General features: G+C 32.5%; 1 protein-coding gene across 2 annotated transcripts; it reads right to left on the bottom strand.

The window, feature by feature from the left end:
- Positions 1-50: 50 nt before the first annotated feature.
- LOC106062179 (WD repeat-containing protein 31-like) lies at positions 51-15,844 on the bottom strand. 2 transcript variants are annotated; one of them, XM_056042563.1, is made up of 10 exons: positions 15,664-15,844; positions 11,051-11,219; positions 8,867-8,941; positions 8,131-8,272; positions 6,087-6,187; positions 5,910-5,932; positions 5,077-5,218; positions 3,202-3,355; positions 1,986-2,055; positions 51-1,787 (listed from the first exon to the last, which is right to left on the bottom strand). In XM_056042563.1, exons 1-10 carry the CDS (start codon positions 15,729-15,731, stop codon positions 1,706-1,708), a joined length of 1,026 nt encoding a protein of 341 aa, XP_055898538.1. In that variant the 5' UTR covers positions 15,732-15,844; the 3' UTR covers positions 51-1,705. The 2 variants fall into 2 exon arrangements, with proteins under 2 accessions (XP_055898538.1, XP_055898537.1); XM_056042562.1 differs by having other exon boundaries at positions 52-1,787; positions 5,910-5,977.
- Positions 15,845-17,897: the final 2,053 nt, after the last annotated feature.

Genomic DNA, 17,897 nt, shown 5'->3' with positions numbered 1-17,897 from the left:
GGTCACCTAAGACCATCACAAATAAGGATGGTTATTGTCTGTTCTATTGCTGTTGGGAAAAGGGGGGGGGGGTCACAGCAGAGTTGTATATTGTGAAAGGTTGAGAACCGCTGTGTTAAGGAGTTGCCTCTCCTAACTAAAACCAAGTGGCAACAATGCCACCTATGTTCCATCAGTCACAACCCATAGCTAACCTCTTCCCACCATCACCATATAAACACACTCCATAATAACAAAAGGACTTCCCTGTGGTTTTGGGCATTAATAACATCCATCCATCCCAGTGGCGCTTCAGTCCATGAAGGGCCCGGACCTGCTTAAGCGAGCCAATTTTATTTTCTTAATTATTTTTGACAACTGAATTGAATTTCAGGTAAAGATTTTTTATCAACTATGGTTAATTAGTAACTTTGATTAAAAACAAATAGTGTGCATTTTGAAGTTTTTTAAATCTTTCCATTGTTTAATTCTGATCTAATGATTATTAATATGAAAATTTAATGTATAAAAGAGCTGTTAATTGACATAATGTAGGCTTAAGGCACCACCTATCATAACAAGCATAAACACTTGGGAATGAGTTTAAATGACAAACAAATCTAAAAGTTTGGAACAAAGAGATCTTAATGTTCTTCTTGAATGTAATGAAAAATGTTATCTGAAGTTAATGGAGGGGCAGTTAAGGGTTAAAAAAAAAGGTGTAATAGACTAATTAATTGTTATAATACAAGATATTCATCATTAACATTGTTTTTTAGCTTAATTTAGCTTATTTCTGTAACAAAATAAAAAAAATAACTAGTGACAATTTGTGAAATTTTGTAAAATTCCAAATTTATTTTGGCTAAATCCTATGTTAAAAGAAATATTATTAGACAAAAGGCATTGAGATTTGTATACAAAATGAATAAGACAAGCAACTGAATAGAACTGAGAAGCTAGGCTTAAAATGTAATGTTACATTATAAATCCAATGGTTAAATAACAGGTTTTCAAGAACAATTTGACAAAAAAACTCCATTAAATTATATATTTAAAGTCAAAAACTTTTTCTTGCAAGCAGATCATTTCCTGATAAAATTTACTTGGCATAATTTAATCTCAAGGCTTCAGTTGATCAGATTGTCATTGCATTAATAGGCAAAAAAAAACAAAACTTGCTTGTAATTCTTTTATTACCAGGTATTGAAATAAAACTACTATTTGCTCCAACAGTCTATCTATATTTTTTAATGTTCGTCTAACCCAGCATTCCCATTCAATATTTCCAATCCTTTGGTGAGGGGGCACGATATATAATTTGTTCTCCACTTAACCAAAATGTTATAGCTCTGCTCATGTAACATCTTGGTTGTAAACTATAGAATTTGCACATCCTTAAGTGTAAGTGTTCAAAACAATTGCTAATAATTCTAAACACCTCAGTTTACTAATTACATAGTATGTATAACCAATAGACCAAAAAAATAACTACAGGTTTAGTAAAAGAGCTGTAGTAAATACGGTATGTCAAAAAAGACAATCTTTATATATTTTGTATTTAAACAACTTTCAATGTGAATCTCCTAAACTGGACACCTGAGACTCCAGCTAAAATGGACTTAATTTTTAATTTGACAATGCAGGTACTTGCATGAAGTAGTTGCGACCAAAGTACAGTTAAGAAGGTAGCATTTTTTGTTGTTGTCTAGGTCAGATGTTTCATTCAAAAATACATTACTTGGACAAAATTCTGATCTTTTAAAGTGAGTAGATGTATGCCTTGGTTGAAAGAACCAACTAGAACACTGTAATGAGAAATCGAGAACAAATGTGGAATATGTTTTACACAAAATAAACAGTTTAAATTAATAAGGAACCATGAAAAACAAAATATACTTCATTTTAGAATAAATAAAATGTAAATTTTGCATTTTAAATTAGAGCTTATAGAATAAACTAAAAACTTTTTCAAAAAGAATAAACAAAATAGATTCTAAACAAACCTTCCATCCTGGTATGCAGCAAGAGAGGTCAACGGTCCACTTCCACTAAAACAGCATTGTGTCTCCTGAACTGTAATAAGATTCATGGCTGATGTGATTAGTCTTGTAATAGTCAGTTTTTGTTTGTTCTAATGCTGATACCTTAAATATTTTTTGGTTTCATTATTGTACCAAATTAAATTCATTTTAGATTGGACCATTTTCTTAGAACTCCAAGACATTATAACTTATTCATCCAAGACAGTACACAGTTAATGTTACTTGCTCATGACTTAACACTCCCATTATCAATAAATAATGTAAATCCAAAGATTTAAATTATTTAATTAAATATGGGCTGATGTTATTTTGTAAGTACTGAATTCTCTTCCTTATATTTTTTAAAACTATTAAACTTAGCTAGGTCACATACAAAAAAACACAGAATCTTTAATAAGGATGTAGACTATTTTTCACCATTTGGATTTGACAATTTTTTGACTTTAATAAGCAGGCTTAAGATCTATTTACACAAAAAATGTTTAGTTAAAAAGTCAAATATAGTAATTAACTCTTGTAAGGATATCCTGTAAAAGAATAACTCTTTGTTGAAAATGTTTCCTTGGATTGCAATGAAGAGTTCAAAAAAACAAGACATTTATGCAATTCCTCTTATTTGCTTGCAAACTCTTCATGTGCTCAGGAAACTACACACTGGACCAGATTTTGAAAAAGGCATAACAATTTTTCAAGAAATTTGGCAGTTTATGTATGTCATGTCTAAGAAAAATTTCTACTTTACTTGAATCTACTTTCAGCTTGGATTCTCACACCTGACTCAAATGTTTCCTTGTATTCAATAAAAAGTTGAGTAAAAAAAATATTTGTTCATAAATATTGTGCTTATGTCTTATGTAGAAATTATTAGCTTAACAATTAATAGAACTGGATTGTGCAAAGCTCACTGGAAAGACTTCTGGCAATAATGAAGCAATACAAGAAATACATAGAATAAACCATCAGCTTCATAAAATAGGCATTGATTCATTTTGGTAACTTTTTTTTTTTTATGTTACTTGTTCAATTTTTATTTTATTATAAATAAAAATGATAGCACTAAGATTAATATGCATACACTTGATTTTTAAAAAATTTTACCTGATGTTTCTTAATAATTTAAACGTTCCTTTCTCTTCAATATGTACATTAGTTTAAATAGATCTTCCATATAACATACCTCCTGTGGGAACATTCCACAACTTAACAGTACAGTCTCTGGAAGCTGATATAACATGTCCTGCATTGGAGCCTGGGAGAAATAAACAGGCTTCTACAGCTTCCTGGTGGCCAAAAAGTTCTTTCACCAATTTTCTGCAACGTATGTCCCAGATCTGTTTATTGAAATAAAAAAAAAGAAGCCATAAGTTTATATAGTTTCTTTTGTTGTCTAACCAAAGCTCTGGTTAAATGATAGTAAAAATGTCAGTAATTTTAGCCAGTTAAAAAAGTAAAGCTGTTCCAGAAAGTAGAATTTTATAGTGCAGGTATAGACATTTATTCCTACCTCTAAGTAGATTAAAAAAAAAATAATTGTCCATTCTATTGGTTAAAAACTTTTTGTTTTTGCTAGTACTTTTGTGCATCAATAGAAACTTAAATGTAATTTATAACCAATAAAAACATGCAGTTGGTCTCTTGTCAACAGTATATAAGCTTGGGCTTAAATGAAAGATATTTGGCATATCACATATGTATGATTATTATTGTTCAATCTCTTGAATTTTAGCTGAATAACTCATGAAATATTTTGTATAAAATATAAATTCCTTGATCTAACTAGCTGAGCATATGTGCATTTCAATGGATATAATATCCATACTGAGAATATTCTTTAAATACATTGGATAAGATGTAATAGATAGGGAATTTTCTTAAGGCTTTACATACCAAGGAAAACAGTGCAAAGCCTATTAAAGTTATTCAAATAACATATTGATTTGATTTTTATTTTATAATACTTTCACTATAAAGATATAGATACAGTAATAAAGATAGATATAGATACAGTAGAGTTAAAAGGTTAATTAACAATAACACAATTTTAAATTAAGAATTGGTAAGAACAGTAAGGAGCCATGAAGACTAGCAAGAAACAGTGGAGAATAAAGTCCATCAACAGAGAATTGAAACTTAGTAAAAACATTCATGTGCACACAGAGAACACACTCAATGTTTTTCAAAGTTGTCAAAAAATATTTTGAATCTATTTACTAATGCTGAATGTTGCATTTTATCATTTTTAGCATATTTCAAAAAGAGAAGTATAAAACACGAAAAATGTGCATTTTCAAAAGTTTGAAACAAAAAAACTATAAATCCTACATGCATGCAATGTGTGTCAAAATGAGGAGGATTAATAGATCTACAAGAAAATATTACTATAAATAATATTTTATTTCAATATTTTGCTGTACATATAAAATAATATGCAATGGTTTACTAAAACTCTAAAATAAGTTAAACTTAAATGAGCTAAAAATATGAAACAAATATAGCAATAACTACACATTTAAAATAACCTTTCTAACAGTACCATTTTTATTGTAATTGGATATAAATACTTTAAGATGTAGTAGGGTGAAAAATACCTAAAACTTACAAAATGTTACGCAATTTTTTAAAAAGTGAGATTTTTCCTTCGGTTTTGGGTCCCTACTACAAATTTATATTACGGTTACATTTAATCCAGTAAATCGTAAATTTAAGAACCAACATTTATTATATTTCTGCAATCTATGGGGGCAGATCTGTTTCTATGCCCAATGATTTATGAGGGTGATATGTGACCAGCACATGACAAACCAGCCTTGAATTCCCAATATTATAACCTCCTAGTAGAGTTAGGTGGACTGAGGGGCATCCTAAAAATCCATCATAGCTAGGGATTCAAACTTGGGACCCAGCAATTCAGAATTAAGCCAACCATTTTACCATTTGGCATCATTCCCCCCATTGTCTGAAATACTACAAACTAAAGTTTTACTAAAATATTTCTTTCTCTTTTTTATAGATTGATTTTGTAATATGGAAAATGGAGTGTGTATTTTCTTACCGTGACTTCACAGCCTTTTCCGGAGAATCCATTGCTGGATGATACTACATAGTTTCCATCAGAACTAACATCACAACACATCTGTATATACTGCTTGCTCGGTAAAGTAAAAACTGGCTGGAGGGAACGAACATCAAATGCTCTAAACAATAAAAAAAGAGGTTAAAAAATATATATTTGTAACACTAAATTGTTCAATCATTTTATTAGCTCTGATCTATATTATTTTAATACATAAACCAGTCTATAAATAGTTACCATCTTAGCATTTGGTTATTATAAATATACTGCTAAATAAATTTAAGCCAGTGACTGTTATAATTTTAAAATACTATAAAAGAAAGATATGGAGTCATAATTAATCAGGTCATACAGTCAGTCCAGCTACAATATTATCAGTGAATTGTATTAATATGTATACAATTTATATTGTGTTTTTTTTTACTCTGATTTTCTAATCCATTTTAAAGTTAGGATTTATATTCTTTTTCAGTAGATTGAGTTTTAATGATGAAAATTCAAATTAAATTAATATTGTGTCACAACTGTGTATAATTAAACAAATTCACAAGTGTGAGCTATTGTATTAAGAGACATACTCCAATGTTCAAATGATGGAACAAATGTGATAGGAAGGTCAAGTCTTTTTACTTTCGTATAAGAATATGTAACAAGGATGAATAATGTTATTTCTCTATTGCCCCTAACTTGTTGATTTCTTAAACATAAACATAAGATTTGAAATGTACAAATTAGATATTATTGTTTAAAATGTAATATTTTTGTACAGTACCATATTTTAAATATACCAATCATAAGTACAAAATGCTTACCTTACTTGTTTATCTTCCCCTGTCTGTACAATCAAAGAAGATTCTGGTATAAATTTTAAGTCTGTGACCTTTAAAATATTTAATGAATACCTTATAAATAATTAGAGACATAGAGATAAAAAATGAAAGCGTACGTAAAGTAACATATTATATAAACAACTACTTAGGTAAAATCACCAAATTCTGAGCTATGCTGTTAGTTTTGATGCAAGTTGCTGATTCCACATCCCAAAGTTTCACAGAATTGTCTCTTGAACCACTGCATAAGAGACTATTATCTGTATATAAAAATCAATAAGACAGAAATTAACTGGTGGATAAAAAAAAACAAGTTTTCATTTAGAATTTTATAACAATGATGATCATCGATGATCATGTCCATTCTGGTCATTGGTACATCAGCATTTATAGATTATTTGCAGCACTAGCTTTGTTTTTTTTTATATGTACTGTTTCTTAGCATTATACAAAATGTAATATACTGATTCTGTTATTATGATCAGTTTAGGTCAGTGGTTCCCAAACTTTTTTGTCTCGTAGACCCCTGGCCATGTTTTCTAGTTTTCAGTAAACCCCTGCTTAACTTATATTGCATTTTTGCAAATTCATGAACTCCATTTTTTTTAAAATGTCTAACTGTAGTGAGTTGAAAAGTGAAATAGTAATTTCAAGTTACATTACAAGTTAGATAAAATTCAAATTTAAACCAATTAAAATAACTATTGATATGTATTAAATAGCCAGCGACCATTACTTGCAGCACATAACGCTACACCCTGTCAGAGCCTGCGCTGCCGCTGATCCGCTGTATTTGACGTTAGCAAATAATTACATAAGAAGCTTTTAACTCATACCACCGACGTGCCATTGAACTGTATTGTTGCTTATAGAATTTCGTTTAATAATTTTAGATGTGTAGGTTTGCGTAAAACAGTTTTTAAACTACTTCAGTGGCTGGTAAAATCAATGTTTTATCTATAGTGTTTTCCGTATTTGGTTATAAGCAAAGAGATCTTGTAAGACGCTCACAAACCACCATCTTCTCTACATGATGCTGATGAGAGATTTTGTGGGTCTATTATGAACTTTATCTTTTAGTATTTGAAAGTTTTTCAAACCTTCATTTTTTTTATCAGGGTGGCATCGTCTCAAGTGATCCTCCAGTGTATTTAGTTTCCTATCATTATAAAAAGGCACTTAAACAACTGCTTGTTTGATAAAAAAGGAATGAATCCCAATTTTAAATAATCAATGATGTAAAAAATACATTTCTTTTTGTTAAACATTAGTTACATGTAGACAAAATAAAGCTGTTTAAACAAGTATTGAAATTAAATACAACAATTTTTCATTTGAATAGAAGGATAAGTATTTATAACTAAGGTACCAATCATATATAAGTGTCTGAAATAATTACATTAATGGGATGTGAAAAAATAAAGTCATGACACGTTTAAGCCTAAATGAAATCCACTATAGTAGACCCTGTGGACATCTCATAGACCCCCAATTTATTTTTTCACTTTCATAGATTCCTTGAAAGTCTTTGTAGGTTTTTGAGGGTCTATAAAGACCACTTAGGGAATCATTGGTTTAGGTGATGACTATTGGTCTTAAACTGAGAGTTAGGTGGTCATTGTCAGGGATATGAAGTGCCTTTAGAGCATTCAACCCCATATTTATTTCAGCTAGTCCTATTATAACAAGAAAAAAAAAACTGTAGACTACAGGTTGAGCTGCTGATAAATGAATTTCTATGGAAATATTTATAATAATAATAATAAGGCATTGCCAAAGAGTTTCAATTTTTCCAGAATGAACAAGTTTTGCACATGCACCTCAATCTGTTGTAGTCATTTCAAGAGGTTATCAGCGCTATCATTTCTATACCTCAAGTAAACTGTTCTTACAATTTATACAACAACAGTAAAATTATTTGAAATCATTCAGATCCAGTTATCTCAAATGACATGTACAGTACAAAAAATTAGTATTGTCAATGGAAAAACTTTTGCATGTCAGAATATTAAAAATAAAACCTTCTTCCAATAATCATATGTGATCCATGGCAAATGATCCTTCATCCTCCAACGGGGTCTTGGCCTACAGGTTGAGAACCCCTGTTCTCATGGATTTATGTATAAAAAATTGATGTTTATTTAGAAATTAGTACAATATTTTGAAACTTCTAAATAAATTGTCTAAGACCATGATAAATTACCTTTATTTAGATGGATAGCAGTGACAACTAAAGAATGCCCAACAAAGTCTTGCTTAAAATTTGGATTTCCAATTTCCCAAAGTTTAATAGTTTTATCTCTTGAAGAGCTGAAAACACCTTTGCAAGATGAACCATAACAAACCTAAAATGTGCAATACAAAGTGGTTATATCAAAACATTGTCAATTTTAAAATCTACAAGATATTATAATTATTACAGCAAATGGAGCAATTTCAATTTTGCTAAATAAAACAAGAATCACAATGTTTAATTGATCTTTTGTAAATTAAACTTTAATTTTTTTTTTTAATGCTAATATATTTCATTAAATTTTAAATTACAACTGAGACATCTCATACAGATTAATTTTATAATTGGAAGAAACAATAATATATGAGTGGGCCAAGTATACAATGGTAGAAAAATGATGTTTGTAAAATGTTTGACATATTTTGGATGTTTTTTCTGATTTAACAATAATGGCATCCTAGCCGAAGCCTCTGATGGGGGATAGCAGCATTTGAGCCCAGGACCATAGAGAGCGCATAACACACCACAAGGCATGCATCAACTTTAAATCATATACTGGTCTAGGGATTCAATCATGCCAAAATTATCCCATACATAATAGCCTAGTCCTGAAAACTTTTTGTGCAATAGCCATTTTTTGGTTCTAATACACAATTAAAGAATAATCTTACAAATTATTACTAACTTAAGTTGTACTGTACTGTACCTTTGTTACAGGACCTGTGTGACCTTGCCATCTATTAATCACTTTTTGACTGTTGTAGTTGTACAGTAATACACACTAGGAAAAAAATTCAAGAACATATCAAGATTTTAAAATAATGAATATATAAGAATTAAAAACTAATCCTAACTAATTAAGATCTCATAGACAAAAAATTTAGTCCAGACTGAGATGTCAATTCACCAATGTTTTTCTCCAAACAAAAATGTCATAAGGAAAAGTAGGCCTACTAGTATATATTTTAAATTAGCATCACTGTCATTATCTCACTCTTTGTTTGATCCTGTCAGTACTCTCCCTAAACTTTGATTACACATTAGGAGCTGACATCATCTTAAAACTGGAGTTTTGTCAGTTTGTTTGTTAAGCCAAAATCCTTTTGGTATGTCATTGTCACAGTCTCGGTTGACATTGCCTGCTATATGTTCACCTCAGGTTAAGAGGGTGAAACAGGTGAAACTCCTGATATAGAAACAGAAAGTAAGAAGAAAGAATCTTTTGGTCACTTGAAGAGAGTAGTAACTTTTAAGCAGACGAAGTCATTAGTATCCTTTGGTCCATTGCGGACAGTAGGAACTTAAGTTAAGTTGAGAGTAGTCACTTGAAAACAGTAAGACAGTACATGTATTTTGATAGCTATTTTGTATTGGGAGCTGGATACATATTATTATTGTTACCCGCTGTGATGCGGATGTGATTTAATAAGTAAAGTTATATATATGTATATATATATCAATTCCTGAGGACTTTGTATATTGGATATACTTGATACAGCTGTTATGCGGATGTAGTTATATTGCGACTGGATATTTTGGTGTAACAACTAGAAGTGCAGTACATTACTATTATTATTGAATAAATGCCATGTTATCTGCTAAAAACGACTTTGTATACTATTCATGTTTGTTACGTGCTAAATGGACACACGAACACAGCATTCTTCAACAATACACAACAAGAGTATTACAGTCATTTGTTTTAAAGTTCTTATGGTATAGTATTTATTTAAGTAATTAGATGTTAATGCAGCCTAATGTAATTTTAAAATTGACATAACATTAATAAAATAAAAGATACATTTTATTCACAATATTTTTCCAAAAGACATGAATTGTGATCAGTTGTTGATTTGATAAATTAACTTCTTAGCCACAGTAATTGATTTCTAAGTATAGAAAATATTCAATAATTTAAGAAAGATTTCATTTTACAAGAAGTAAAAACAAAACAAAACAAAAAAAAAACAGAAAAAAAGCAAAACAAAAATTATCTTCCAGATGTAATATATATACATCTTTTTCAACACCGAACAGCTCAGCTGAAAATCAAACATATTACTGATCTCAGAAGACAAAATTAGAAAATAGTTAAATGTAGTTAATCTGTAAAGAAAACATACTAATAAATTATTATAGATTTAAATGTCTTATTTAATTATTTCAAACATATTCTATATTATACTGACATTATAATTTACAATAAATTATACTGCCATTAGGTTCTGTAAGGTTGTTATTGCCAGAAGTGGTATAAGATATAGGCTAAGCAAATAGCATCAGCCTCCTACAACCAGTCCAACTCCTGGCCTTCACAAGACGTGGCTCAGATAAAGTGTGCAGTAGAACTGTTATAAGTGATAGGGGAATGGAGGAAGATGGGCAAAAGAGGCTTAAACTATTAAGTCTTGGTTAAGAGTGGTTCATTATCTGACTTGGCTGACCAGGAAAACTGAATCCAAACCTATGCTTCTATACCTAAACAAGGGAAAGGCTTCAGTAGTCAACCCTTCTGAAAAACCATCAGCTGGTGACAACATACAGTGCTGCCTGGTCGTGCAGTTTGCGCGCTGGACTGTCGTTCAGATTTATCGATGGTCGAGGATTCAAATCCTGCCCACTCCCATCCCCCGTCGTCCTGCGGGAGGTTTGGACTAGGAAGTAAACTATCTTCAACTCTGAAGGAACAACCGAAACATGTAAAACATTTTAAAAACAAACATTTTTTACTGATAGAGCCTGATTCCTTTGAACATATCAGATGCATGGAGAGGGGCAGCTGTGTGAGCAGCATTGTTTCAAACAAAACTAATGTCCAGGCTTTCAATTCATTTCTTTGCTCCATGACTGAGGAAGACCAATGAACTGACATTAAAATATGACTACTCACCATATCTTTACTTCCTGATAGGCACAAGCCTGGTAGATAACAGGCCACGCTGGCAATTGCATCAGTATGCTGAAGTTTGACATTGCAATTAGACACAGTCAGCTTTGTGTCACCACAGCCTCCATGTGCAGCTTCTGATGCAACAGATACCAAGTCTGGCCTGGTAAAGCTTAAAAAAACAAGTTTAGTAAATAATTTTTAAACTTTGTACACTTTTGTTAAGGCATTATATACATATAAAAATGCAAATATATTAAAAATAAAATCTATATAAATTGAAACTGTCTCATTATAAGAAGTTTCAAGTAAACGAAGATTATTCTTCTTGGCTATACTTCAATACACTCAGTCCAAGCCACAATCTCTGATCAGTATTTATTCAATGACATGCAGTATTTATTCAATGACATGAAGAACTATGTTGAGTGTTGTGTAGGCTAGGAACAAGATGGCAAGTGTAACAACTGATGGAGCTTGATCTTTGACTGAGAAAAACAGTTGCTGCTTTTCTAAAATAAAGATTACCCCAAATTTTGAAAACAGCTGCATAAAATATTAACTTTTTATTTAAAAAATAATCACATTGATTAAACTGATCAGAGACAGGGGGTTTTAACCATAGGCAGTTCCGACAAGTACATAATTTAGAGAACAAATATTCTGAAGAATCCACTGGCTTAGCATGGGCAAGGTAATGAGAAGAATATAAAATCTCAAGGAAGAAATTTGTATGTTCCTTGAATGACATTGACTGTGATTTGTTATTAATATTTCTAACGAATAGTGGAGGACAGACTTCATGTTGTTCATAATAACGATTTCATTGCATTTGAAATGTAAGTGCATGTTAAATCTTTTCAAACAAAGTTTTCCCATTTCTCCAGGCAAGCAAAAGAAAACATGTTTTGTCATTTTCTTTTGCTGAAAGGAGAAACTATTTCTAGTGAAATGATTAAAAGTACAATACTTATTTAGATTTCTTAATTGTGGAATTTATAAAAGCAAATTTAAGATGTCAATAACAGTTTTCAATACCATCAGCTCATCAATTAGCCCAAAAGCTGATTTAGCCCCAGAGGACATACATCCAAGCAAATTATGACATAAAAGAGAAATTCCAGTCAGCTCTTCTGCATGAGTTTTTATTGGTGCCAGAGGCTGTATTTCCACACTTTAAAAATTCTTTGCTGTTAAACGTTCACATTATTAAGGTCCACCATGGGCGTAGCCAGGATGTTTTTTCGGGGGGGGGGGGGGATTTTTTCTCCCCCCAAATATATATATATGTGTGTATGTATAATTAATCTTTATTACATTCTGACTCTTCATTCTTTCGGAATACGGTTATTATACCCTGGAATAAGTTCTTCCAGGAGTTAGTGAAAAATTTGTAGACTTCCCGCCCTTACCAGCAATGGGGTCTGGGGGAGCGCTGTATTTTCGATATTGAAAGCCTAAAAAATGCATATTCTGAGGTATCTACAGTGCCTTATTCTGCTATTAAAAGTTTAATTTCAAAAACCTGTGCTATTCTTATCTTATCTTATATAATACAGAGGTTACTTCAAAAAAAGAAGATGATTACGTCCTACGCATCATGCCTTCAGCCATGCATATTAACCAATGACTTAAATTCTGCCAAGTCACTGGTTTTCCTGGCTAGCTCAGGCAACCCATTCCATGCTCTAATAGCACTAGGGAAGAAGGAGCATTTGTACAAATTTGTCCTAGCTTATGGGATGAGGAATGTGCCTCTATGTTTTTGTCTTTCTGAGTATTTTATTAAATTTTGTTTTTGTATTTGAAGATTATGGTTCAGTGTTTTATGTATAATTGCTACTTTACTTTTGAGACTTCTTTCCTGAAGGCTTTCTAAATTTAGTGATTTTACTAAAAGTGTTACTCTAGTCAAATGTGAATATTCGTTTGTTATGAATCTCACTGCTCTATTTTGTGTCTGTTCCAGTTTCTTAATGTTTTCTTGAGTTGAGGGGTTATTACTGACTTAGATCCTCCCGCGCCGTTTGGCTCATAGTGCAGCAAGCTGTTTTCAAAAACTCCGTAGCTGGCAATGTCTGAAGCCTCTTCCCACCTGCTCTGAGGACCTCTATGAAAGTGTGGCGTGAAGTTGTTCTAGGATGTTCCTGTTTGCGATTTCCTCGTAATGGCCTCCATCTCATTGCAACTCTTATTATGCGTAATTCTTTTTGTCGGAATACATGTCCCACAAACCTCATGTGACGCTCTGTCACAACCTTACCAAGGGGTTGACTCCCAGTTCGGCAAAGCATTTCCTTGAATGAGACCCGATCCCTATAACTGACTCCTAAAGACCGTCTTAGCCATCTTTGTTGAGCCACATTTAGTCTTTTTCAATTTTGGCAGATGACTATCCACTGCACTTTATTAATGGAGTCCAGCCACTGGCAGAAATTTTGTAACCTCTCTTGGCTACGCTCTTGGAATTAGGTGACAGTAGCTTGCTTTAGATTTTATATCGAAAAGGGAAGTTTTATCGGCAAAATCATCTATTGTGGGGTTTTAAACTAAAAAATCTCTGGAGTTTTTTTTTTAACAAATTCAAAAACCTCATTGAGCTACGTTCATAGAATTTGGTGAGTGTAGTTTGCTTTAGAATAATATTGAAAAGGGGGTTTTCAACCTCAAAACTCTCTGTAGGGGGATTTTAAACTCAAAAACATCTGGAGTGGTTTTAGACTATATTGAAGAGGTATTTTTTTAGCATCAAACCCCGATGAAGGGGGGTTTCAACTCAAAACCCTCTTTGGCTACGTTCATAGGATTTTGAGTGTGTAATTTGTTGGTTTTTTTTATAGAAGAGGTACTTTTTTTATTCAAACCCCGCTGAAAGGGGGTTTAAACTTAAAACCCCTTTGGTTAGTCTCAAAGATTTTTTAGTGTGTAATTTGCTTTTTTTTTTAATTGAAGAGGGTTTTTTTTTAGCTTTGAACCCCACTGAAGGGGGGAGGTTAAACTTAAAACTCCCTTTGGCTACACTCATAGAATTTTGAGTGTGTAATTTGCTTTTTTTTATATTGAAGAGATATTTTTAGCTTTAAACCCCGCTAAAGGGGGTTTAAACTCAAAACCCCTTGGGCTACGCTCATAGCATTTTCTGTGTGTGCTTTTTTATATTGAAGAGGGGAATTCATAGTAAATTTTGGAGGGGGTTTTACAATCAAAATCTTCCTTAGTTATGTTCTTGGAATTAGGGGATTGTCGTTTGCATTATTTTTTGTTTGTTTTGTTTTATAGAAGAGGGAAGTTTAACTGCAAAACCCCCTGGTAGGGGTTTTAAACTCAAAACCCCCTTGGCTGGGCTGGGGCAAGTGATGGTTTAATATTAAAATCTCACCTAAAATAAACAAAATCAAAGCAAAAAATCAGTCACCAAAGTCTGTCTTTCCCCCCCCCCCTTGGGGGGGGGGGATTTCATTTCGTGGGGGGGGGGGTGAACCCCAAGAAGTATTTTTTTATGTGGAAACTCAACAACTGTAATCGGAGGTTGATGCTGACTGAATGTAATGTCACAGCAGTCACAACGATAACAACTAGTAAACTAGTTCCACAGTTCCAGAACATTATGCTTGAGTGTAAAAAGCTAAATACATCACATTAAGTAAAACTGTACATTCGTGGTGAAATGTTGTGATGTAAAAAGACAATAGCCATTTTTTTAAATAGTAAAATTGGTTTCAGAAATGGCTAACTCTTGTAATTCCAAAATAAAGAGTGTGAAAAAAAAAGTGAATGTATAATACAGTATAAATATGAATTAAAAGATTTTATACACAGTTATAGCTAGCGTACCTTTCTAAGTTATATATATATATATCTATATATATATATGCAGCCCCCCATTCCCCAATTTTTTTAATGCGGCCCTCTAGTGCTCTAGATCTAGAGTGAAAGAGGCTTCAATGATTTGTATCAGTTTCTTCACAAGCCCCAAGCCTCTGAACAAGAATCTGTTGTGTTGAGTTGCATACAAGAATATCAGCTAGATAGTTCAATCCCAATGATTTGAAGGTAATTTTATCCAAGTCCAACCCTGCCCTAGAATGACAGCAGGCAGGGTTCAACCTTGAGACATTTTAAACCACTGGCAGGCATGCTTAACCTGCTATTATATTTTACTGAGAGCTACTATAATAAGTATAATATGACAGCAACTCGACGCAAGCAATAAATACATTTACAAAGATGAAAAAAATTTATCACATCAAAAGACACATGGTATAATGTAACTAAATTATAGACTTAAATACTATTGTCGATAGTATTGATAATATATAATATAAGTTATAAGTATTATTGACTCGAGTCCATCAAGTGTCTCGAGTTATGCTATACTATTAATTAGTATTATTCTATACACTTGTTATCACTTGTTATTTAGTACAGTGACACACTGTCAGTATCACACAAATTGATTCAAATATTCAAATCATATTTATGATAATGATTGATTGATACTCAGATTCAGAAATTTGAGAAATCAATTTTTTAATTTTATTTTACAAAACTGACAAAACATAAACACAAAATGTGACAAAAGAGTAAAGAGTCAACATTAGAACATAGTTACATACCGGCCGTCTCCGGCGCTTTTAGATCTAGATCTACTTCGTTTGCTGAACAATTTTCCCATTAAATTCATTAGATCTAGATCAAGTATCTGTTAAATAATATAAGCTTTAATTCATTTTTTTTAAAATAAAATCAGCGTATATTAATTATGATAGCGGTATTCGCCATATTGGTTTCTATTGTAAACTGATGAAAAATTACTAGATTACTCTCCCTTGAAAGGAGTGATTCTACTTTGGATAAATGTTTGTTAACCTTGAATTTATTTGTTGCCTTTTTCCATAAAGTTATTTTGTATGGCGAAGATACTATGAGAAACAACAATAAAAACACGCTCCAGACATACACTAACAAATGGTTGTGTCATATAATTGGTATCATATGACCTAAAAAAAATATCTATCTACAGCCTATAGGAAACAACTCATAAAACACCAAGGAAAAAACGATGCAAATGAGGTTGGACTGGGCAGACTATGCGAACAACAGCAGACATTGCAAGACTGGCTCTAGAATGAAACCCACAGAAGAAGTGCAAGGCTGGGAGACGAAACCCACAGAAGAAGTGAAAGGCTGGGAGACTAAGTCATAAATGAATAATATGCCTATCGGTTGACCAAGAAGCAAAGATGCCAGGATGGACATGGACCCAACTAAAGGCCCAGAACAGAGTCCGATGGTGAAGTGCTGATGTTGCGGTCCTATGCTCTCTGTGAATAGAAAGCGCCAAGAATAAAACATAAGCATAATGTGTAAAATATATAGATGTAAGTCTACTAGATCCTAACAATAAAGTGTCAACATAAGGTGAGAACAAAGGCTGAACTGAAGAAAGATTCCACTTATTATTCTAGGGCTACAACCGATTCGGCGCAGGAGCTCAAAAAGGAAAACTGATTCAACTCATTTATGCGAGCATTATCAATTCATTAACGTAGCCTGGGGCCGAAATGAACCCCCCCCCCCGCAGCGGGGGGGGGGGAGGAATTTAGTGACTGATTTTTTGCTTTGATTTTGTTTATTTTAGGTGAGATTTTAATACTAAACCATCACTTGCCCCAGCACAACCAAGAGGGTTTTGAGTTTAAAAAAACCCTACCAGGGGTTTTTGAGTTTAAAACCCCCTACCTGGGGGGTTCGAGTTTAAAACCCCCTACCAGGGGGGTTCGAGTTTAAAACCTCCTACCAGGGGGGTTCGAGTTTAAAACCCCGGATAATAAAAACAAAGCAAATAATACACTCAAAATGTTATGAGTGCTAGTCATAGGGGGTTTGAGTTTAAACTCCCCTACAGTGGAGTTTGAAGTAAAAAATAACCTCTTCAATATAAAAAAAAACATTTGCTCACTCTAAAATCTATGAGCGTAGCCAAAAGGGTTTTAGTTTAAACCTCCCGCCAGCGGGATTTGAAGCTAAAAAATACATCTTCAGTGCAATCAAAATGCTATGAGCGTTGCCAAGAGGGATTTGATGCTAAAAAATTACCTCTTCAATATAAAACAAGATTACAAAGAGAGTTTGTGTTGCCACACAAATTCAGAGGCGGCCCCCGTGGGAGACGGATCCCTGTCGGATCCGCATATTCGCTGGTCGACTGAGGATAGCATCGAGCAGGGTATGAAACCGAGACTGTAGAAATAATCAGTTCTGCGCGCTAACCGCACGACCATGCATTGCTCTTAATCTAATGACAAACTGGTTACAAACTAATAGCCTACTATTGATAATATACCTACACATTACGGAATGATAACTATATAATACCGGATATGTACAATATGTCAGAAGAGCGATTTTAGATAATCTTTTGGTATTGAGCATTTTCATTTAGGCCTAAATGGAACTAGAATGAGGATGTAGATCTATCTAAATTAAACTACTAATTTAGCACTCTCAATATCTATATCTACTAGATCTAGATCTAAAATATATATTTGGGATAATGTAGATGTAATTTAGATAAGATTTATATAAAAAACACACTAGATAATCAATTAATAGACTAATTGCAAAATCTAAATATTAAAATAGTAGATTAGTTTTAGTATTTTATAACATTGCAATATTGACATATTGACAATCAAGACTTTAGAAAAAATCTACACTTTAAGCCTAGAAATTAAAATTATAGATCTTAATCTATTAGTCTAAATCATGGCTGTCTGGTAGTGCGGTTTGCGCGCTGGACTGTCGTTTTGATTCATCGATGGTCTCAGGTTCAAACCCTGCCCGCTCC

The sequence above is a fragment of the Biomphalaria glabrata genome, chromosome 9 (assembly GCF_947242115.1).
Source record: "Biomphalaria glabrata chromosome 9, xgBioGlab47.1, whole genome shotgun sequence".
Taxonomy (NCBI): domain Eukaryota; kingdom Metazoa; phylum Mollusca; class Gastropoda; family Planorbidae; genus Biomphalaria; species Biomphalaria glabrata.
This window is presented reverse-complemented; position numbering and strand designations above follow the sequence as displayed.

What these genes read in the sequence shown, in the direction of transcription:
- LOC106062179 (XM_056042562.1), bottom strand. Translation starts at nt 15,731, where the DNA reads ATGAATTTAATGGGAAAATTGTTCAGCAAACGAAGTAGATCTAGATCT. An exon ending in TATCAGGAAGTAAAGATATG is followed by an intron (nt 8,942 to 11,050) that starts GTGAGTAGTCAT and finishes TTTTTTTCCTAG; the next exon opens with TGTGTATTACTGTACAACTA. An exon ending in TGCTATCCATCTAAATAAAG is followed by an intron (nt 6,188 to 8,130) that starts GTAATTTATCAT and finishes TTTTATATACAG; the next exon opens with ATAATAGTCTCTTATGCAGT.